General features: G+C 38.6%; 2 protein-coding genes across 7 annotated transcripts; one reads left to right on the top strand and one right to left on the bottom strand.

The window, feature by feature from the left end:
• Positions 1–288: 288 nt before the first annotated feature.
• Positions 289–23,491, top strand: LOC135165590 (dmX-like protein 2). 5 transcript variants are annotated; one of them, XM_064127026.1, is made up of 20 exons: positions 289–550; positions 5,819–6,016; positions 6,141–6,294; positions 6,373–6,453; positions 7,418–7,630; positions 8,218–8,353; positions 8,543–8,922; positions 9,237–9,355; positions 9,468–9,561; positions 10,025–10,214; positions 10,581–16,072; positions 16,268–16,405; positions 16,652–17,734; positions 17,818–18,638; positions 18,720–18,818; positions 20,486–20,572; positions 21,766–21,826; positions 21,987–22,558; positions 22,748–22,831; positions 22,963–23,491. In XM_064127026.1, the coding sequence occupies exons 1-20, from the start codon at positions 464–466 to the stop codon at positions 23,077–23,079; spliced, it is 10,206 nt and encodes a 3,401-aa protein (XP_063983096.1). In that variant the 5' UTR covers positions 289–463; the 3' UTR covers positions 23,080–23,491. The 5 variants fall into 5 exon arrangements, with proteins under 5 accessions (XP_063983096.1, XP_063983097.1, XP_063983100.1 ...); XM_064127027.1 differs by having other exon boundaries at positions 290–550; positions 10,064–10,214; XM_064127030.1 differs by lacking the exon at positions 6,373–6,453 and having other exon boundaries at positions 290–550; positions 10,064–10,214.
• On the bottom strand, positions 1,307–4,082 carry LOC135165611 (uncharacterized). 2 transcript variants are annotated; one of them, XR_010299541.1, is made up of 5 exons: positions 3,509–3,841; positions 3,220–3,388; positions 2,441–2,703; positions 2,132–2,256; positions 1,307–1,885 (listed from the first exon to the last, which is right to left on the bottom strand). XR_010299541.1 is itself a non-coding variant. In XM_064127059.1 (4 exons), the coding sequence occupies exons 1-4, from the start codon at positions 3,577–3,579 to the stop codon at positions 1,879–1,881; spliced, it is 510 nt and encodes a 169-aa protein (XP_063983129.1). In that variant the 5' UTR covers positions 3,580–4,082; the 3' UTR covers positions 1,307–1,878. The 2 variants fall into 2 exon arrangements, 1 of the variants encoding a protein (XP_063983129.1); XM_064127059.1 differs by lacking the exon at positions 2,132–2,256 and having other exon boundaries at positions 3,509–4,082.
• Positions 23,492–23,643: the final 152 nt, after the last annotated feature.

Here is a 23,643-nt window from a genome sequence, read left to right as displayed (position 1 = left end):
TTTCCAACTGTTCGAATCAGTCTTTGATCAGAATGCTTGAAGAGATTGAATAAAGGCACTTTCCTAAGTCGATAATATTAACCAAACAACTCTCCCTCCTCCTACGCCCCTTATTTTTAATGAAATTGAGAAATGATTGTTTCACGCATTCGAGTAATCCGCCAGAAGATTCTTGCGTCACCATCTTCCTCAGAACCCTGGAATTCTACTTTACCGGCATCGAGCATCAATCTCTCCCCTCGGTACTGCAGATCGCCACCTCCTACAACCTCCCATTCGTTAGGCTTGATTCCATTTAAAGATGGCCGCTGCCCGACCGCTGGATCACTGTGTCACGTCAATTTTCACGAGTCCTTGAAAAAGTGTATCACACGGATGTTGGTGATTGTGTCCCAGAGTGATTAAAACAGTTAAAACCTTTCAGTAGTATAACTTCAATGATAGAATAATGAACTAGGGAATAATGAATTGTCATCAGATATTGAGTGGTGCCTGCAACGCAGGCGACCGCTGCTACGCTGTCGGCTCCGTCGAGGGAATATCGTTCACCGTGAGTTTATTGAACGTTTTCACACGTTTTTTTACACGGAATTGTCCAATATCGGGTGCTGTTCTCGATCACCCTCAGCCGATTTCTCCTTCGAGAAGTATTTCTGGGGGAATCATTCATTATTGCAGTCAATCGAATTTGATGCACGAGATCGTCCGCGCGTGCTACGCACGCGCCATCTTTTCCAAATCATAAGAATTGAAAACTCTAGAAAATGAATGCTCTTATTCTATCTTCGAAGTTAAAATTAAAACTCATGGAAAAAGACAATTGGGAAAATCTTAATATATTTCGATTGCTCTAAGATTGCATATACTATACAGTGCGAGGCAGCATACGGTATACAGAATCGAGAACATTTCCGCAAATTCGAGATTTAGTTATAATAGCGACAGCAATCAGTCAAGTCAGGAAGAGGGCGTTCTTAGTCTCATAATAATCTAATCTAATAATTAAAGATTTTCTAATTATTTGTGAACATCAAATTATGCGATTGAGATTATTTATTCCCTTCACATAACCAAGAACATCGCTGCTTGCGAATTTTTTTTCGTGAGTAGTAGTGCAGGAGACATTGTTGCCGCACCAAGGTGTATACCTGCGACTTACAACCGTAGGGAAGGTTCAAACTGAATGTCTGCAAAAAAATCGCGTTTTAAATTTTTATTAATGAAACCATTAACTCCAAATCTATGCCACTTGCGTTCAATAAACATTTACAGGAGTGGGACGGATTTTGAAATGAAAACAAAAATAATGTTCCAACAATTATAATTGACATTACAACATATGTTAAGAAATATGAACAAACATTAACATGAATACATCCTTTGTATCACTTATCTGTGATTCCGGAGAGCTTTATCTACTTTAATCATAAAATTAATTAGTCTTCAGTTTTCTCTGTTATATATAAAAAATACAAATGTTTAGTAATACTTTTTCTTCAAAAACAGGGCCATATATTGAAATAAATTCTGAATAAATACTAATGTTCATGAATAGATTATTATAATTCCATCTGTTTTGGTTGTTAAAGCTAAATGAGTATTAACCTTACTGCTATGAAGTTGGCAGTCTTTAAAAGTAAAAAATCAGATTCTTAAAGAGCTCAAGCTTGTCAATGTTTCATTTTTGTGTAAAAAAATAACAGTATTAAACTTGTTATAGAATTAAATTTTTGCGTAAAAAAATAACAGTGTTAAACTTGTTATAGAACTCAATTTTTGTGTGAAAAAATAACAGTCTAGAACTTGTTATAGAAAAAATTTTCAATTTTGCAATTGAACTTCCAGAGTAAATAGCACGTCATTAAAGCTATTCAGCTTTCAGTTTCTGAAACAAAAAAGATTATCTGTTCTTAATAACTGTTTAATGAATGATTCAATGCATTTTCATTTATATTTCCATAGAAAATTTGTTTTATTAATGTTCTAATGAAAATATTATACTGAATTCTGCTTGAAACTAAGCCAACATTAGATGAAAATATTGCAATATTCTCTTGCATTGAAGGGAGAATAGTGAAAAATTAAAAGTAATTAAATTTGGATAACCATAACCATTAATAAAAAAAAGTACCTTATTCGCGACGTCCATCGCCTCTCCAGATGCAGATTCAGCTGCCCCTCGTTTGAGAATGAGAGGAGGTGCTTCGACAGCATCATCCAACTCATCTTCATTGAGGGCTACATCCTCAGTCAGGACTGCAATGTCATCCATGCTGTTAATATTCAGAACAAAACCATCCCCACGACAATCAACTCGACCTTTAATGGTCATTTTGATTCCCTCGATCAAATCTTCTCTCGGGATGTATGTTACCACGTGAATGGTCATGCGATGGACCCTTGTGCAAAACATGCCAGATCCATAACTCGAACCACTTACCGTGGTAATGCTTCTGAATGGCTCTTTGAGCCATCCAGTGATCTGGACTGGCCCGCGAGCAGCACAAACGTTCTCCATCTCAATTTTTTATATGAGATGACCTTCGACCTTCCATTGTCAGCTCCATTCGTAATGTTAAATGTGCCAAAGATGTCGAAAGTGCTCCTACGTGCAAATTGAAATTCTTTGTCGCTCACAGTGTCCGTTGATCGCCGATACTGTGGATTGGCCGCTTTAATAATCCCTCCAGTGATTTTTATTATCTAAAAAGTAAAATTTCAAATTTTTCATATATTCTCATAGATATTCATTCAGATATTCGCATAGATATTCATATAGATATTCATTTTGTTTCCAAAACAGAAAACTGACCTAGAAAACTGAACTGGGCATTTATGTTATTTATTCGTTGATATTTTTTTTCCCTCAAGGTTCCCTACAAATAAATAACGTACGTTCTTACGTTCATTTGTTTGCAACGAACCTATCGGGAAATATTCGATAATTTCGGAGCTCTTGTGGTATTATATGCGATAATTTTTTCATAATTCTGCCGGTAGGCTATATATAAAAAAAACAAACGATAACTTAACCAAATAAACCTCTCTTCATTTCATGGCACAATTCTCTTTGCCGAAATTTGGATAGGAAAAATAATCTCCTGAATACCACTCGATCTTCAACATTATCGAGTATTTCCCTCTAGGTTCCCTACCACTCTTGTGGTATTATATGTGACAATTTCACTTTTTTTCTTTTTGAATGGAAATCACCTGTACCTGATACATCTTGATCTCATCCTTGTATTTGAGAGCATCATCCCCCGAGCAAAGTATGCGAACCCTTCTGCCATCATTGTTATTTAAAATGCACTTGTAAATCCACTTAGATGGAGACTTTGGCAACTCTCTCAGGTCTTCAATGCTGTCGACGTAGCCGATGATTTTCCTAAGAAAAAAAAATGAAATTACTCTCCGAACACGTGTCAATGATAGGTTATGATGATTGAATGCATAATAAATTTTTGAAATATGTTCATTTTTTAAAAATAATAATAGGAATACTTACATGAGTATAGCTGCAACATTGAAATGATCAATGGCTCTGTTGGTCGTATATTTAATAGGTGGAGATGTCATGATGTTTCACGATTATAAATTATCTCCTTTTTATAATAGGATAAAAACACTCAAACACGTTGCCAAATGTGATGGTTTTTACCGGTTCATTTGTTCCAGCCCAATGTGCGACTAATATAATCGACAGATGTCGCTTCGGTTTCTGTCTTACGCTTACGCATTTTCGAGATATTTCTTCGAGAAATATCGATATCGATCTGTACACGGGTCTCCTTTTTATAATAGGATTAAGTCAGCTGATTAAATGACACTTTCGTACACATCAGACTTCACTATTTATACTTAACAGCCTCCACTTGTCGTATGGGACTCGTGCAGGTGTGCGTTGTTCTCGTGCATTATCAGTGGTGATGGATATTATTCTTTTTTCATTTTATGCATTTTTTTCATTTAGCTCGGTGGAAAAATTGATTATCTGCGAGTTAGAGTGATCTATTTTTAGGGGAAATAAATGATTATCTTCGGTGAATAAAGCCTTATTAATTGTAAAATGTGTGGGTAGTTGGGAAAAGAACAACAATTTATCAAAAATGTAATATTCTCTTTCATTTTGAATAAAACTTTTCAGAAGTTATCATTATGCTGGCCCAAGCCTCTTGGAAATATTATCGATTGAAGAATATTTTATCGTCTTGTTGTGGGGAACGGTTTTATGCTCGACACACACATTTTATTTGTTTCTTTTTTCTAGAACATCCAGCTAATTCTTCTCGTTCCGTGTAACTCTGTTAATCGAATAAATGATTAAGTAAGAGTTGATGCAATGGATTTTGAGAAAATGACAGGGGACTGTCGTCGGTGAATAATAGGCTATCGATTCTAAAATAAGTTCGCTGAGAACGAAATTTGCATTTATGGGGGTTGAGGAAAGACCAAGAATTTTAATCAATGAAAATTTTTTTCGTAGTTTGTTAAAGGAGAATTATCTAAAGGGGAATATTTTATTATTCAGTTATGGGGAGGTTTTATTGGGGTTGATGAATAGATTTCGTTCATTTTTATCAAGACCACCCAACAATGTTCACTTGTCGCATACAACTGTTATTATTCTTTCGATAAAAAGTGATTAATGCTCATGCCATCAATTTAGTGGGGAAAATACGGAATTATTTTCGGGGAACAAGTCGTTGTGGACTGCCAAATAGAAAATATTCCCGAAAATTTCAGCTTAAATTACGATCACTCAAAAATGTTCCAATTTTTCTTTAAAGAGAATTGTTTTGCAGCCCTTAAATATGCCTGTCTTATAAAAAGGTCGTTTTAGAGTGAAATATCGTCGATTACCTCGAACGGCTTTAAGGATCAAAAACGCATGACCCACAAGCGCATTTCCCTTTTATTTAAAGAGAAATGGAAATAACTATCCGCATTTCTTTGTTATCTCAAATCCCTTTTCATGAACATTCTTAATTGTCATGAAACACCAATTGAATAATTATATTAATTGACTAATTAGAATAATTACTTTAACTGCACAATCAATTGCAAACATTGTCTTCATCGATAGTAGCACTTCACTACTCGATAATTGTTTCGACTCATAAATAAGAAAAATGAACAGGGGAAATATTGAAACTCGCTTCCAGTTTCCGTCGAACGCTCGTTGCAAACTCCATCACGAGATGAATTTTCTCAATTTTTTTTCAGCCTGGTAATCAATACACATACAATAAATGCAGTAGAAATTGACTGACAGGGGTATTGTTTTATTCGCGATGCTCTTTTCTCATTTCCCTTCCCACAACCCATCACTCTTCAACCCATTAATAACACTGCGTTAATGAGATCAGATAGTGATATCTCAAAATTGCACCTAAAAATACTTAGCACTCGTTAGTCATAAATTTTTACATGGACGATGTTTTTAAATTGTTGATGGTGGCACTCGTTGGAATGTTTATAGGTCGTTGCGACGGTTCTACCTGATTGCATTATGTAACTCTTGTAGCAAGTACTGACTAATGTGTTGCATGCTGACGATTATTTGAGATGTTAAATAAACTGTTTTCGGTAGAGCAGTAAAATTCAGGGTACAATTGAGAGAACTTTTTTTCCTTCATTTGAGGATCGATGAACGATTGCTGATGTTCGTTTAAGGGTCAAACGATGATTCGCCCCTATGATTCTCAAGGCCCTTCAGTATATCTCACCTCGTTTCACCCTCAGACTCATTTGAGCATCAACTCCACACTGAATGCTTACGTGTGTTTGACGCGAATATGTTGGTATTTATGTGCAGGCCTATGCTGCTGGCTGCAACATTGTCATTCTCGCCAGCAACTTTGAAAGAGTTCAAATAATACCTGGAGCTGTTCACAATTATATCAGAATCAGCTGCTTGGACTGCAGCACTGACACAGGGAAGATTGCTGCGGCGTATGAGAATCAAATATGCATATTTGAGCCAACTCCGCTCATCCACAGTACTTGCTCACACGTGAGTAGATCCATGTGTCAGCATTTCACATAATCCTTACTAATAATGATGTTTGAAATAATAAGTTTTTGTTGAAAAGTTGGATTCATAATTCGTTCCCATAATTTTCCCATTTTTTTTAAAGCAATTGGAGTACAGATGGGTTCAAACCGGGAGTTTACAGACAGAATTCAATATCACGTCTCTGTCATGGAATCTAGAGGGAACTCGTTTGTTAACTGGTGGGGAACTACTGCAGTTGTGGCACCAGAACATCCAACCGTTTCAGGAAGAAACCAGTAAGTGAGAATGAAATTTATGATTTTTTCCTACAACTTCAAGAATTGTAAAAAAACATTGTGAAAAAAATTGTACAGCAAAGACGAAAAATCCACCCACAGAAGAAACTCCAGCGCCAGTGGTTGAGCAGAATCCACCAGGAAACTCCTCCCAAGATCGTGAGTTCATTCCTATTGAGAATGAACATTTATTGGAAATATTGTTGTGCACGATTTATTCTGTTTATTTTATCTCACAAGAGCTTATTTATTAATTTTAATGAGGCATTTTTGAGGACCACAATGTCGACCAAGGCGATTGATATTGTCTGCTTTGTGAATTGTCTAATCACTTGTTATTTCTTTTATTTTTCTTCTACTCTTAATGCGGTTCTCTGATTTAATCATTACCATTGTCATTTTTTCAAACAGGAAGCTTCACCAGGGCTCCACCATCGCAACTGACTTTTTATTATAATTAATTGTTATGATTTCTCATTTATTTTTGAAGATATTGGTATGCTACAAACATTGACAAAATCCATTATCGAATCTAGTTTTCCCATCGCTGAGCAGTCATTATCTTCAGTAATTGTAATGATTCATTTGCAGAAACTGCTTATAATAGACAAAAAATTCTCCTAAAATCTTGTCACATCAATCAATCAATGTAAAGCATCATCATTTGGATGATGATTCACCAACATCTTTCAGCGAAATGTCTTAAGAATCAGAACAGCTAGTGAACATCGTCAAAATATTTTTTTTGTAAATAATTTCATGGTCTGTAAAAAATTTCATACCACATTTTCTGGTAAATTCACTGATTCTTGAAATATTCGCAAAATTTTCAACCACTTTCTTGATTTTTTTGGGCTTGTAAAAGTGTTTAAAAGTGAATAGCTTTTAATTTTCTCTAACTCTCGAAACAATTCTATAATTTAAACATTTTCATCATTATTTATTCACACAGGAAGCTTCAACACCATTCCATCATCGCTAATAATATTCTATGACAATTAATTGTTATGATTTATAAACCATTTGTGCAATCATTTGTTCGCTGCGACCACTGAAAAAAAAACAATTATCGAGTTTAATTTTCCAATACTCCTGCGCTAATTATTATCTCTGATGGTTGTAGCTGGGGTGGTGACGTTTTCCATCGGCGGAGAGGCGGAGAGTCCCGGTCCAGGGGACTCCAACTCAACTAATGAGCCTGGGGGCTGGAATTGCGTTTGGAAATGTCGAACGGCCACACCGGTTCATTTGATGAGCTTCAGCCCTGATGGTACTCTGTTCGCTACTACGGGACTCAATGATAGACTCGTTAAAATATGGTTTGAGAACAAACAATGTGAGTGCAACCTCATTAATACAAGAATACCATTAATTGGCACTTATGTAATGAAACATCATTATAGTATTTTTCTAAATTTTTGTCACAATTCATCTAATAAGATTCTTAATTTTTGTGTGATCATTTTTTTTCCAATCCTGGCCTGCAAACCACACAATTATTTCGTCCGAAATAATTATTGAAGTTACTTGCTGCAAAACATTAACAATGAAAATTCCCGGTAATAACATTAAATCCTCTGCAACACAGTTCGCTCATCTGGATAATGAATCCCGCACGTAAAATCCCTCAATAATTTCTGAATCATTTCAAAACGTATTCCATACCTCAATGCAGCCTGAAATTTCCGATTCAATAAGCAGCTTTCATCGCTTTCTACTAAATCCCACATAAAACTTCAAAGCTGTATCAACAGTGCTGCATAAAAAAATGTATATTCGTGCTATATTTATCCTGAATTTTCCCTGGCTCTCGAAACTCTCGAGACTACACCACTTAAGCTCCTCAAAAGCTTTTTGAATATTTCAGAAGCCCCTCGAGAGATGGTAAATTAATGTTGAGTGAACTGTTTAAACATTTTACAGTATTTCCAATCAGGAGCATGGATCAGACGGGCTTTGGGCAGTCGATACCCAACGATAGCTACGGTTTCGTTTATGTGGCACATCCTCGAGCTGTAACGCACTTGTCCTGGAGAAAAACTAGTAAATACATGCCGAAGTGAGTGCATTTATTACTTGTATAAGGAATATTGGTAGAAAATTAAGCATCAGGAAGAATTGCAAATTAGTGGAAGAAATTTTATTCAGGACAGTTTTCAAATTGAGAATATAAATATACAATAGGCAGCAACAGATCAGTTTTCCAGTTGTTTCATTCGAAGTTTCATGAATATAATTATATTTTTAGGGGATCAGTATCAAACATGCTAGTGACATCGTGTCGTGACAATATCTGTCGAGTGTGGGCTGAGACAATACCCCCGGAAATCGAGGGACTGGCCAACATGAGCCAGTTTGAAGGCTCAGACAGACATGGTCACCATGGAAAACATCGTCACCACAGTATGCATAAACACAGATTTATGCAACGACTCAAACACATGAAGACATGTTTTCACATTCGACGCCATGCTAAACAACAACAGCATCAGAATGGCCATACTGCACCCACACTTCCAACTCTACCCTCTACATACTCCGTACATGATTTTCACAATAATTATCAGGGCGCTGGACATTATCCTGGGATGCATTTTCATCTTGCTGCGAGTATTAATGCGGAGACTGGTGAGTACACCTTTTTTTTTCAATTATTACGGAGTGCTACTTTTTTGCGTATGATTTTTCATTAACGTGATTAAAAAAAAAACATGTGTTAAACACTGAATTGGATGGAACTATAATTTTATTAAAGTTTTTTTTCGTTCTTTCGTAATTTTTTTCTCTGGACGGATTATTAATATATAGTTTCCAAGTCCTGACTTAATTATTGGTGTTAGTGGTGTTCTGGGTGCACTTGCACCCAGGAGTATTTCTTTCCATTCGTTTTTAATGCTGAAAACAATCATAATTGACAAACGTAGTATACATTTATATCATAGATATTCCCTTGGTACCGAGTCTGGTCACTGGAGACCCTGAGAGAGAACCTAATTTCATTCTCCACTGGTTGAATAACAAGGAAATGCATTTCACAATGCAAGCTGAGAATATTCTTCAGGTAAGAGAAAATACAAGAAAATTGAAGATCACCGATCGCCCACGTCTATTCTCAGAGAGGAGTAAATTAATGTATTATAAAATTTGTTTATTTTTCCTTCATAAATCACCAGGAACTAACCAGAAAAGTAGTGGAAAAAGAGGAGAGCCTGCAGCATCACGATTCCGACCACGCTGAACACGATTCAGAGGACGAACATACACCAAGTACGTTCATTAATTTTCACAATCGTTGAAATGAGAGCCATTCAATCATTAGGTAGATGTAGTGAAGCATCAACTTACTAGTTAAGTAGCTACTAACGAGCAATACATCATTAGTTGTTGATAATAATTCTCGCGAGGGAATCGCAATGATGTGATATTATTATTTGGAGAAAGCACCATCACCCTTAACAACCGTTTATTCATTAATTCACCCAAATCTCCACTAATAGGCAATCACTTAGAATTTATTTTCTAGTATATCAATTTCTTTGAAGAAGAATCTAACAAATTTATTTCAAGTACTCTAGAATTTCTGTTCCTTTCCATTAATTTCCATTAATTTAGTTTCCATTAATTTTTGACGAATTCTACTGGAAAAAATCTGCGTTCAGGAAATTAGTTAATAAAATAGTTTAGTATTCGTAAGGCATGATTGCATGGCTAGCATTGTTATATTCATCAGGCAGCGTCTTATCATGTTATGGTCTGGCGCGTCCTACAGAGAAAGCCCCAAGGCATCAACCCAACATGAGATCAGGAGTTGGTCGTGGTATGAGTCAGGAGGACCACAGCAGTGATGAGCATCACACACCTCACACGGGATCTTCTCATCACAGTCTGCCGCACAGTGGTCACTCCCACCAGAGTTTAAGGTGAGTGAAATCTTTTATTTCCATCGAATAAATTACGTTCTGAAAAAATAAGATCTGATATGTCCAGAGGCCCATTTCGCCATTTTTTCCGTCCAATAATTTAATTGTTGTTGGACGCAATCTTCGGTCAGTGTGAGTTCTGCAGGAATAAAAGTAAGAGACCTGCTCCGCTACTGACATAATTCTCGAAACAAGTCCCTCATCGATTTGCCTAATCTATCTGTCTATTGAAAAAATGTTAGAAGAGTTCTACATGATATGTCGTCGTTTCTCATAAATTGTGAAACTAAAATTTCTATGTCAAAATTGATTTGTTACTTGCACAAAAATCCGGTCTCTCATCAATGAACATTCTCCAATTTTCAGTAATACAACCTCAATCAACTCAATAGCCACCGACGCCACATCGACTATAAACCACGCGCCCGATTCACTTGACACAAAAATCGAGACCCTCCTTCGAGATTGGCACCACAATCCCGACCTTCTCTTCTCAATCCACCCAATAGACGGATCATTCCTCATCTGGCATATTGAATGGTTAGATGAGTACCATCCGGGTTCCTTCCGTCAGGCTCAAATTTCATTTTCCACGCGCATTCCCAACGCCTTTCCCCTAGGAGATGCTTCCACAATGAGCCACAACGTGTCCATGTACTCTCATAATACTGGTGGTCCTCTCTTGAGCATACGCGAGGTTGCCAAATCCTCGACAAAATCAAATGATCATCTGGGCAATGAAGTACCCACCCCTCTCCCGAGTCTGATCGAACAGGACGAAGACCAATCAACCCTAACGTCGAAGGCAGGCCAAGAACTTCTGCAAAGTGTGCAAAATTCTACAGATCAGAAGCCCAATTTTCCAAATCAAAATGGTCCAGTTACAGGAGCAGATCATGCTAAATCTACTCAAGAAGCAGTTCACGACCTCCTTGCACACCCCAGCCCTATGGTCTCCATGGTTTCCAAACACTCCAACGGAACCCTCAATCTCTGGCAGTTAACATTTGCGGACCGTACAAAGTTCTCGCAAGTTTTGTCTATCGGTCACGCCTGCCGAGCCTCAGGCCATCGCTTCCGAGTGAATGACATCACCTGTCACCCAGTTCTACCACTCTTAGTCACAACTTCTCATCACAATATTCCAGAGTACAATCCAAAGAACTCAACCTCCCGTAACCCAGAACACTCCGATCATCACAATGATTCGGCTTACAAGAAAGAGATAATGTCAGCTACTGGATTCTGCAGTGAACTCATCCTCTGGCGAGTGGACGCAGTTGGTCCATTGTCCAAGAGTGGTGGAGTCTCAGAATTGGCGAGAATAAATTCACCAGAGATATCAGCGTTCAGTAATGTAGCATGGATTCCGACATTACTCCCTTCAACGACTCTTGGAAATCTTTCTAATTCACCAAGCGCCTGTTTCGTTGCCAGTGATGGCCAATGCCTCCGGGTGTACCAGGCAGTGATCGATGCAAGGACATTATTAGCAGAAATATCGATATCAGAAAGAAGAAGTAGAATGATGGACTCTATGGCGAGCCTGTCGACAGATATATCTTCGGACGATGAAGTCCGACATTCATTACACGACCGAATTAAGATCGTATCACAACAATCAACAGCTCGCCCAGGCTGCATCATTCAGTTGGATGCTATATCAGATGCCACTCATGACTGGCAAAACACCCAATTTCTGCACGTGTTCCAAGAGCAATTGATAACAGGAGAGAGAAATGATGAGAAGCAAACTGGAGTGGACAGTTCAGCCAAGGATTTAGGCCTGATGGAATCCACTTTGGATGCCATGGTCGATCTTCAGCAGTCCGCCATATTTGAAGAACCCTTTTACATTGTTGTCCTTGAAAGAACAGCAAAAGGCACCACTGTACATATGTGGAGATTAGTCATAGCTTCTCAACCAGAAACAACAGATCTGACTGGCTCGATGATGTACGTTCCAGATTCTCATTTAGTGCAGGATGAGGATGAGGAAGGTACACCCGGCAGACACTCTGATGGCAGAAGATCTAGACGACCGAGCCAAACTGGTGGTGGACGAAGTAGAAGATCGTCACAAGCTGATTATGACTCCACTTACCTCCATCGAAGACATCACAACAGTCACGTCTTGATAAAAACAACGAAAGTATGTACTCAAGAGTTAGGTCTGCCTGATGGTGTTGAGGTTGTTCATGCTGCACCGGCTGCTGGCCATCTGAGCAGTTCATCGATCTATCCCGCATGTTTTGCGCCATATATCGTTGTAACTGCTTGCAGTGACAGCACAGTGCGTTTTTGGAAATGCAAGGTAACGAAAGGTGAGGATGATCAACTTCAGTACGAATGGAGGGAGTGGGAGATGATCAGAAAGGATCAAGAGTCGACTATTGATATATCCGGACAGCCTTTGAACATCAGTGCTGCTTACAGTGGACGAATAGCTTGTGCTTACAAATATGGAAAATCATTCACAAGACCTGGGAAAAACGATCCTGACTCGAGGTATGTGAATCTATGCGTGGCTATTTACGAGTGTGAGAGCACTGGGGGAAGCGAGTGGATTCTTGAAGACACGATTCATCTAAAAAATATCCATCTACCGAGGGTTCAAGTAGATCAGCACTTGGATCTGAGTTATCTTTACGACAGTAGATACCTTCAGAAGAAACAGAGATTGACTCAAGTGCTTCAGACCCTGTCTCATGAAGATATAAGATCTCCTAGAAATGGAGAGAATGGAGAAACTAAGACGAACGCTGGCCTGCTTGCCGTACCATCCTTCAGTACACTTCAATCACTTCGGAAATCTATAATAGAGAATGGAAACACTTGTCCACTGACGCAAAAACATCTTGTTCAACTTGATTGGGTATCTAAAGAAGATGGTTCTCATATCTTGACGGTTGGTGTTGGTTCAAAGGTTATGTTGTTCACACCGGTCTGTTCAGATCTCGCTCAAGCCAACATGAAAGCTATGAAGGAGTCTCAAAGTACCAATCGGCCGATTCTGAGGAAGATGTCATCATTAGCTCAGCCTCAATTTGTTGATGAAATTCGGTGGATGAAGTTGAGAAAAATACGATTGACCACTGCTGATGGTCTCCCACCACTTCCTATGCAAATATCTTGGGTGAGAGATGGTATTTTAGTCGTGGGGATGGACTCTGAAATGCACGTGTACTCACAATGGAAACCAAATCCTAAGAACGAATGCTTTCATTCGAATCTCCAGCATCAAGAGTCTGATGAGTTTCAAGCCAGTAGAAATCTTCGGGATGAGGATCTCAGGACTCTGGCCCAAGAAACGTCTCAGAGGAGGTTAACTAATGTCTCCTCAATGCCTCATCTTTCTAGGGTCAGCAGCATAAACTTAACGATGTTGGATGCTAAGAAGAAACGAGGTATGCAGAATGATTCAGTGAGCTTCGACTACATGCCAGATTATGGTCTTTTCGAAGCATCTCGAATCGCCTGCCCAGTTCTCCCTCAATACCATCCAAAGCAGCTGATGGAGCTACTCAACTCCGGGAAGATCCGATGGGTCAAGGCAATCCTCGCTCATCTCGTCAGATGTATCACAAGTTCATGTTCAGTGAGAGCTGATGACGAGAATCTAATGAAACAGCGAAGTGGTTGGACCAGATCTCGAACAATGTCAGTGAGCTATACTGGAACAACATCGCCGTTGGAGCCTAGAGGTTCTACCACTCAAATACCTGAGGAGTTAACACTAGATTATGCGGAGATCACTTCGATATCTCCTCTCCCATTATGGACTCTACTCATTGCGGATAAAGAAACCAGTGCCGCACAGATTCAGAATGAGGATAAGCAGGATTATAATGAGCTCTTTGATGGCCACATGGACGAGGGTGAATCTCTCGATGACATGTTGGACGATAATTACGAAGGCTCACGTCAGAAAGACAGAAGAGCCTCAGTACCAGAGCGTCAGGGAATCTCTCATTTCGGTCCTCGTCAAGGAAGACTCCTGTCACGATTGCTGACCCATACTCATTTACCTGGACTATCATCCCTCGACCAGATGCACCTTCTCGCTCTAGCTGACACAGTATCTACTTGTAACGTAGATTTTGCTGAGCGATTTGCCATTGATGCTGCTAAAACAGCAATCGCCAAAGAGAATCTCACGGGAATTCCTGACGGAGAAACCGTCTCCACGGACTCCCTCGACGATTGTGGACTCCGATTCTTACTAGCTATGAAGCATTACAACTATCTCATCAAGTGTTTGCCTTTAGTCCAGCGTGCACAATTCCAGAAACAAGGAGTTTCTACTAACAATCTAGTATGGGCTTTCCATTCAGAATCTGAAGAAGAACTCTTAGCTCTGATTCCTTCATACGCCAAGGGACAGCCAAAGTGGTCGATCCTGAAGGAACTGGGTGTTGGCTGGTGGATCAGAAGCAATACAGCACTGAAGACTTGTGTCGAAAAGATCGCCAAAGCTGCTTTCCAACAGGACCAAGATCCTTTAGACGCTGCTATCTATTATCTGGCCATGAAGAAGAAGAACATCGTCTGGGGGCTCTTCAGGAACAAGAGGGACGAGAGAATGACTGCATTTTTCTCTAACAACTTCACCGAGGATCGGTGGCGGAAAGCAGCTCTCAAAAATGCTTACGCATTACTAGGAAAACAGAGATTCGCACATGCTGCTGCCTTCTTCCTACTAGCTGGAGCTCTTCGAGATGCCATCGACATTTGCCTCCATAAATTGAATGATATCCAACTCGCTATGATCATAGCCAGACTCTACGAGGACGATATGACGTCTCCGAACTTCAAGCGATTACTCTGGGAGGAAATCCTGGGGTGTGATGAAAATGGAGAAAATCCTGACACCAATGCTGCTCACCCTGACCCATTCTTGAGAAGCATGGCTTTATGGCTCTTGAAGGATTACTCTGGTTCATTGAATACTCTGCTGTTGACCAATGTCGGTAGTCTTCATCCACAATATAATGATGAATCTGAAAAGCCTGAGGGTACAACAGCAAATCCTAACGTCTTTAACTTCTACGTTTATCTGCGGACTCATCCCCTTCTGATAAGACAATACATAGCATCAACTGCGCAGGACAAGAAGAAAGGAACTTCAGTTATGTTATCAGGATTTAGTTATGGAACCGAGGGAAAAGGACAACCTGATAAGCAACTGTTGTTGGAGGACAGCATAACTCCTTTGGAGAGACAATTGTACTTTACCACCGCCCATGCACATTTCAAAGCCGGATGTCCAGCTCTAGCTCTCGAAGTACTATCAAAACTTCCGAATAAGGTGATGGATACCAATGGTGAAGATTCTCCCAGTATTTTGAACAGTCCCGTTAAATCAAGAACGAAGGATGTCCAGATTGATACTGGAATGATTAATTGGGATGTGCAGGATAGTGGAAAGGAAAGTGCTAAAACAGATTCTGGGATGGATTGGGGTTCATCGGCAATAGATTGGTCACAACCCGTCAAGAGAGAGGAGGATGAGTTGAAGTTGGATTGGGATGATGATGAACCTGCGGAAGAGCTTGACTCACCACCGTTGAGCATGAAAATGGATAGGAAAGAGGAGAAGAGTGATAAAATTGAGGAGAAAGAGGGAGAGGGGGTTAAGCCTATGGCACAATTGGATATTATGGCGCAGCAGTTGAAGTTTGTGGCTTGTCTGAAGATTCTCATGGAGGAATTGTCGACTTTGGCCACTGGATTTGAAGTGGACGGTGGTCAACTGAGGTATCAACTTTATGTCTGGCTTGAGAGAGAAGTTGACGCTCTGAGACAATTGTGCAGCTACAGTGTTAATTCAGATGGAGATGTCACCAACGTGATCGAATGTAAGTGATATATACGATTTTTCAGATTTTTCTTAATGATTTTAATGATGATTTGAGAGTTGATAATGATGTTTTCATTATTTGGCATTAACTAAGCTAAATGTTTTCACTTTAATAACTGGAAAATCTCGGTTTTATCGTGCTGATACCGTTATTGTCTGTGTTACGATTTTTTTTTTCAATGTGCATTTTCAGACGAAGGTGGTATGGTTGATGACGTTGCTCCGTACAGACCTGGTGAGCAGCCAACGTTGCATGAGATTTTAGTTGCTGAAAAGCTAGATTTTGAAGCTAAAGTGCAGAGAGCCGCTAGACGGAAGAAGTGGCTTAAAGGTAACTAACAAAAATATCTTTAACGTTAAAATTCATGTTTTTATCCCATGAATAAACTTAAGAGTGGTTGTCTTACTTGAACGAGCAGAAACATTCAATAACCTTATTTGTTTACATTGTTTGGTGGAAATTTAATTAACCAAACCAGTTGATATTTACTGTCTGTCATAAATCCATCACCATTATAATGGAGTTCATCAACATTTTTTTTATTACAACTAATTTTATAATTCGCTCTTCCCCCAGCAAACGAGACACTCCTCCGCACTCTGCTCTCCTACTGTTCTCTTCACGGTGCATCAGGCGGTGGTCTAGCATCGGTTCGCATGGAGCTCGTGCTCCTACTCCAGGAACTCCAGCAAGAGAAAACCCAACAACAGCTTCTCTCTCCACTTCCCTTCCCCACCACCCTTCCACTTTTGTCTGCCAGCGTTGCTTGCAACAAAACAGTTGTAGCAGATCCTGTCCGCCATCTCCAGTCCCTGGCCCACGATATGCTGCAGACCCTCGTGGAATTGCGCTCTCCACCGACACCCAATCGTAACACTCACTACTGCGAGGTCTTCATAATGCGCGACCTAGCAGTGGCCCTGAGCGCTTGCATTTACCAGTCATTGTGCGATTCTGATACCTTTGTGATGAAGCATCACCAGCCAGACAGCTTTCCAGCAGTTGCTGAAGTCGAATCTTTCTCGGGTGGTCATCTAGTCGCTTCTAATCGTTACCACCGTCGTTATTCCACTGATGAGGGAGTGATAATTACAACTCTTCCCGCCAAATGGCCGGGAGTTACAAATCTTCGAGCCCTTTTAGCTAGAGAAAAGGACGAGGACACACCTAAACTTAATATTCTCCTGTGCGAGGCTTTCGTTGCAACATTTATGAGCCTATTTGTTTATGCTTTATCGAGCTGTGACAGTCACATACTCTACCGGCTTGTGGGTCACAGATTTGACAATAATACATGGGCCACTCTGTATGGTGGTGGTGTTAAGAAATTAGTTAGGATAGCGAGCACATCGAGTAGACCATCGAATATTGTGGTTGAACGTGCTGATAGTTTTTCGGGTGAGCTACAAGCTGCAGCTGGTGGTGTGTGGAATACTATGACATCGTTGACTAAGCAACGAGTCAAGTTGAATATGAAATTATTAGGGCAATTCACTGGACAACAGCCCAATATCAAGGAGGATAAACCGACTTATCGAGAACAATTTGTCTCACCTCAGATGAGCATGGTATCATATTTTCTAATGAAACCGAGGATTCAAAGCGAATATGCCGATGAAATAGATTACGATTCTTCGGATTCTGCTGTTTCAGATTTAGGTGGGTAAATTTTATATTTCATTGTGTAAAAAAAATCTTCCTTTATTGTGTGGTAACTCATAAATGTCTTCAATTATCACCAGGTTCATCTGAGGACGAAGAGGATGTTTTTGATACAAATGTTAAACCAAAGAGTAAGCCAAAGGATAACACAGAGCACTCAAATCCTACGTCATACAGTTGGTGCATTATGAGATTAGCTATTGTTAAGATACTCCAGCAACAGCTCCAAGATTTTCTAACTGTTGCTGGTATTGAGATGCAGGAGTTGCCAGTGAGTAGTCCATTGATTCATGGAACATTGGGAATAGCTGCGCAGTGGCAAGAGACATTGAGAGATGAATTGGAGTCCAAAGGGCCACCACCTATTCATTTTATTCCTGGTTGTGCGCCTGATCCTACACCAACGCCAGGAAAGCCAGCAATTCACAAGTACAGGTCACTATTGGAAAAGGAGAATACACCTTTTAACACGAGATTAGCTTCAGCTGCTCCTGCCAATAGACTCTGGTCCTATTTAGTGAGACAAGAGACTGTTCAGGATATCTTCATTCGTGCTGTCTTTGGGAAGAGGAGATCGTTATCAGCTGTTCTTGAGAATCAATCGAATGTTGATGGAAATACTAGGGGAGAGGATAAGGGCAGTGATTCTGGAACAACCAGTCTTCCTGAGCCAGTTAGGATTATTCATAAAGAGCAGGATAGTATTAGTGCCTTCTGTCTCAATCAGGTTAATCCTGGTTTGATGGCTCTCGCTACACCGAGAGAAGTACAGGAAATGGATATATCATTGCTGCTGGAGCTACCGAGCTGGCTGGAGGATGAGTGCGAGTTTGATATTATTAATTTGAATAAACAGGTTGATGCGGAGCCTATACCACCGACAAGTTTTCTAGTCATACAGGTGCGTTTTTTAAATTTTCAATTTTTGTAAAAAATCGAATTTAATGAATATAAACAAATTGTCTTGTTCGTCTTATTTCAGACTGCTGCTGATAGACCACTATTAGCTCAGAGTCCCCAATCAAATAGCCCTCAGCCCCAATCCGGAATAGCGAGTCAAAGTGGACGTGGTGCAAGTGTCGTAAGTCATCCCATTTATTCTCTAAATATTAATAATTATAAATATTGTCTGAGAAAGTTCATATGAGGAATTTTGTGTGTAATTACTCACGTTTATGGTGACTCGTGGATAAACGCTTTACACGATATAAAGAAGCTTAACGCGATGATATTCCCCACGTTGTATTCAATGAACGAAAATTTTCTATTGATTAATCATCCTAAGGTTTTCAAAATTTATCTATCTATTCAATATTCTGTATTTATCATCGAAGAATACCCCGTAGGAGTAATACAGGATAATTATAATTAATAACTGTAATCCATAGTGGCTTTAAATTTCTGTTTAGACCCATCACACCATATCTATCAATTTATTTGAATCGACAAATGAGCACCTCTCAGTGACGTTATTTGTCTCAATCATTAACAGCACTAATTACACTAACTAATATGTAATATAACACGGAAAAAAATTAAGTGAATGATACGTTAGTAATCGTTATTCTCCATCAGAGTAAAAATCTTTTATAGTTGAGAAAATAGAATTCTGTACTGATGTGATGAATTGTATTCATTTCTATTTTGTTTTAGTTAATTAAGGTTATCTCAAAGACCAGAAAAATCCGAAAATATATTTCATTTTATTTAGAGCGTGAAATCATCACCAGAATCTTGTGACCACCGTCACTCGAGGGTCTTCGGCCCGATAGAGATATTTTTTTTGCTTATGAATTTATTTCGGAAAAAGTCTTTCCATGAATTTTTTTAATACTTTTTCGAGTTTAAATAAGCGAAATTACGAGATTTGATGTACTTTATTTTTTTCCGTGTCCCTTCCAATTGACGACCTCTCTCTTTCTCTTTCTTGCTCTCTTTCTGTACTAATTACATTTTGATTTAACGTTTTTAATCAAGATCATGTGTATTGCAACGGGTATGAGATTAATGAAAAGAAATAATCTTGTAAAAAATAATATTCATTCATCTCTGGAGAGTTGCATAAACACTCGGGAGAGGTTTCAGCTCCTGGGGTTAATTATCGTTTCCTTTCATTGGTTAAAAGTCTAGCATTACAAAAGTAGGTAATTATGGAATTATAGGAGTGTTAGGTAGGGGTGCACTGTTAGAAATTACATTTTATTTTTTTAATGAAAATTTGAATCGTTAGAAAATTAATTTTGAAATCCTATATTGTATTTTCTCTTCATCATGTTATGGTCAATATTTTTTTTTGCAAATAATATATAATCATAAGTGGAGATGATTCTGGTGAAATTAGAAGAATCTTAAAGAAGAAAACAAAAAACAAGAATTCAATTTTATTTGTTTTTTTTTCCTGAATTTTTTTAATGAAAAATTAAGAAAATGTAATACTTTTCTTTCATCCAATTATTCAACTAAAATTCCAGATTCATTTTTTCTTGTCTCATAATCTTTTTCATTTCATATTCCGGATTTAGAAATTTTATTGTTTGTTTTGAAAAATTGTACATTTTCGATCGTACCGGGGTAGTAAAAAAAATATACGAAATTTCTAACAGTGTTACTTTTTGTTTATTACTTTAAATAAATGTGTTTGGGGGTAACGCACAAGTGGTGACGGAGACAATGTTGCTTGTTCAATGCTTGCCTAACATCCATAACTTGGTCTGCGTCACTGACCTGATGGCTCACGCGCTCGTACAGATGAAGGGGATGCCCGCTTTTCCTGGCTCCCACGACCTGCGCTTCTGTCAGTTTGTCGCTGATAGGAGTAAACACTTGTTGAAGCCGGTGAGACTAACAATCTAACGAAACAAACAAGAAAAAATAACAAACAAGATGAAGATAAAAAAACATTAGAAATATTTTTGATACTCATTAATTATTTGTTATCACTCCTTTATTTATTACTCTTAATTGAAAACGAGAATCAGTTATTCGATTAATTGACTCTGAATATGAATCAGTGAACATTATTCCTATAATATTGCTGGTGCAGATGCAATTTTTCACAACAAAAGGTATCTTGATATTTACTTTAAAGTTGCAGTCAATGAAAATTCAACATAATCGATTTTTCGAGTTTTTTTTTCAATTCTTTCTGAAATTAACTGATTGTTTCAACAAAATATTACGATAAATGTTTATGAATTGTGGAATTTCAGACAAAAAAAATCTTTGAAGATTTTTTTCTTCCGGACAAATTAAAAAGTCACAGATCCTTCTGAAATTTTTATAAAAAACGTGAAAACTGAGAGAGTCACATGTTTACCTCACAATTCTTCAATGCACCATGAAATTTTGAAGGATAATAGATTAATTACCTCATGTTGGCATTAAAATGAAACGATATGAGCCAGCAAAAAATACAAAAACGCTCGCCTTTCTATTATTATTATCACTAATTAAATTAAAAACTGGGCGATATTAGTTCAATATCTCGGAGTCAACTAATGGAGAATACAACTGATTTTTTATTAATTTCTCAAGTTCAAAGTTAAATAAGAACAATTCATAGCAATTTCATACCGCTACACATTCACATGTACAGTAAATAATAAAATTCAGTAGCTTGATTAATGTTGATTTCTGTCTTTTGTATTATATTCCTTCAGCATGAATGTTTGGTTTTATAATTTCTGTGACACTGTCTTATTTTGCATGCTCTGTGGGTCATCTTGCTAGTTTAAAAAGTCACTCACAGCTGATATCATATTTCCGTGGATAACTGCCTCGTTCTCGATGAAATCTGTTGAATTACCAATTACGATATATTTTTATCATTAAGCATGAGCTCAATAAGTGGTCATTAATCACAAATTATATTCGAACATTCGTTCCCTTCACTAGTGAATTTCGTATTTGGTCGAGTTTCCTGTTACATTCCCGTTTATTTTTTCAAGTTTAATATTTTAAATGTTTAGCGTTATAATGAATTTGCATCAACAATTGATAATAATTACGCTGTTTGTTTTTCTGAGCAGATCCTGAAACATAAAATCGACGGCATTAGGAGAGTATCTGCGCATCCACTTCTACCTTTGTGTAAGTCATTCTCTTTTTCTTGTTTCCCTAATATTTTTTCCATTGATCAAATGGAACGAAAATTGCAATTTTTTCAAATTCGCAAGCATTTATCAGACATTTAACTCTCCACTACCTTGTGGGGTCTCTCACAAACTCTATAACTTGGCTCGTGTTTCAGACTTAACTGGATCTCAAGATGGCTCAGTCTCTCTTTGGGAGTGGGGCCACCAAACAGCCGTGGCAACCCCTCGTCCTCCAGGAACTTTTGCTAAAGTTACCAGAGTCCGTTTCGCTCAGCACGGAAATAAATTTGGTGTGGCTGATTCTGACGGTCACCTCTCGCTCTTCCAAGTCGCATGCAGAGAGGGCACAGCCAGGCCCTTCTTCAATTATCAATGCCATAGCAAAGTAACCGCAGACTTTGTGTTCCTGGGTGCTTGCAGTCTTGTAGCAACAGCTGGTCATGGCTCCGAGGGCCGAAATGTTGCTCTTTGGGACACCCTATTGCCCCAGAATAAGTCTCTTGTTCAGGGATTTACGTGTCACGATCAGGGAGCGAGCTCGGTTATTCTGGCTCCACAGCATCAGTTGTTGATCAGCGGGGGGAAGAAGGGGGATATTAATATATTTGATGTGAGACAGAGACAACAGAGGCACAGGTTCCAAGCCCATGAATCGGCTATCAAGTGCCTGGCGCTTGATCCTCACGAGGAATTTTTCGTGAGCGGAGCTGGCGATGGTGATATCAAGGTGAGACGTTACATTTACTGTAGCTTTACCCAGCGAGGTGAATTAAACGATTGTTAAAAATTTTCGAAAAAAACAGGCAACGAAATTGCAGTTGCAATCGTATTTTTTCCGAATTTAATTGCTCTTCGATTTTCCGAGGAAAATTAACAGTTAAATACCGACCATCAATTTTTAATGTTTTTCGTTCAGGTTTGGGGCCTTACTGTCCATTCTCTGTTGTATTCCTTCCCTGGTGAGCATCCGAGATCCAGTTTCTTCAAAAATATTGGTCAAGTGAGTATTCTGAGATTTGAACTTCTTAATAAAAGAATTGACCGCTTGAGTTGAAAAAAAATGTCAAGATATTCTTCAACTGAATTATCGAATGTCAACCCATTTGTAATCCCGAAAATCCGTCATTCCAGGGGGTGACACAATTGCACGTAGATTCAGCAGGTAGACTGTTCTCGTGCGGTGCAGACGGTTCGATGAAGGTGCGTCAGCTTCCCGAGCGTGACTGTGTCGTCCACACCCTCTATTAATACCTATAAAAAAATGGAGCAAAAACCCCCAGAATAATTCTCCCATTTTAGTAAGTAATTGACCCGCAACCAAAGTCACGCATTAACGCCGAGCAATGGTTACACTCTCCACGTCAATGTACTCGCACAAATCCTCATTTCAAAGTCCCTTCTTATTATTTTTGCCGAAATATTGACGACAATTTCTTCCTTTGATTAAATCCAAACGTCACTGCCAACCTGTTTCCACGTCGAGCAGACGAATAATTCCCACAATTAAACTGACACATTGTCTATAATTTTTTTAAGAGTACATTTGTGGAATGCAATCTTGAGTGAAACCATTGCTTATCGACATAATAAATGCTATTCGCTAGCTTCTTAGGGGCGAAAAAAAATGTTACGAGTATTTCAATGAAGGAGTGCAGGCGAATTTATCTTTCCAAGCTCTAGAATTCAGTGAAGAAGTGGTTAAAAGTGCATTGATCTAAGAGAATCGGTTTTTATTTTATCGACTGAAATTGTTTACATACTTTCAAAAAAATCAGAAGCCAATGCAAATGTTTCTGTTAATTATCGCTGAAT

The sequence above is a fragment of the Diachasmimorpha longicaudata genome, chromosome 8 (genome assembly GCF_034640455.1).
Source record: "Diachasmimorpha longicaudata isolate KC_UGA_2023 chromosome 8, iyDiaLong2, whole genome shotgun sequence".
Taxonomy (NCBI): Eukaryota; Metazoa; Arthropoda; class Insecta; order Hymenoptera; family Braconidae; genus Diachasmimorpha; species Diachasmimorpha longicaudata.
This window is presented reverse-complemented; position numbering and strand designations above follow the sequence as displayed.

What these genes read in the sequence shown, in the direction of transcription:
- LOC135165590 (XM_064127026.1), top strand. Translation starts at nt 464, where the DNA reads ATGAATTGTCATCAGATATTGAGTGGTGCCTGCAACGCAGGCGACCGC. An exon ending in TCGAGGGAATATCGTTCACC is followed by an intron (nt 551 to 5,818) that starts GTGAGTTTATTG and finishes ATTTATGTGCAG; the next exon opens with GCCTATGCTGCTGGCTGCAA. An exon ending in ACCGTTTCAGGAAGAAACCA is followed by an intron (nt 6,295 to 6,372) that starts GTAAGTGAGAAT and finishes AAAATTGTACAG; the next exon opens with CAAAGACGAAAAATCCACCC.
- LOC135165611 (XM_064127059.1), bottom strand. Translation starts at nt 3,579, where the DNA reads ATGACATCTCCACCTATTAAATATACGACCAACAGAGCCATTGATCAT. An exon ending in AATGTTGCAGCTATACTCAT is followed by an intron (nt 3,389 to 3,508) that starts GTAAGTATTCCT and finishes TTTTTTTCTTAG; the next exon opens with GAAAATCATCGGCTACGTCG. An exon ending in ATGAGATCAAGATGTATCAG is followed by an intron (nt 2,704 to 3,219) that starts GTACAGGTGATT and finishes TTTACTTTTTAG; the next exon opens with ATAATAAAAATCACTGGAGG.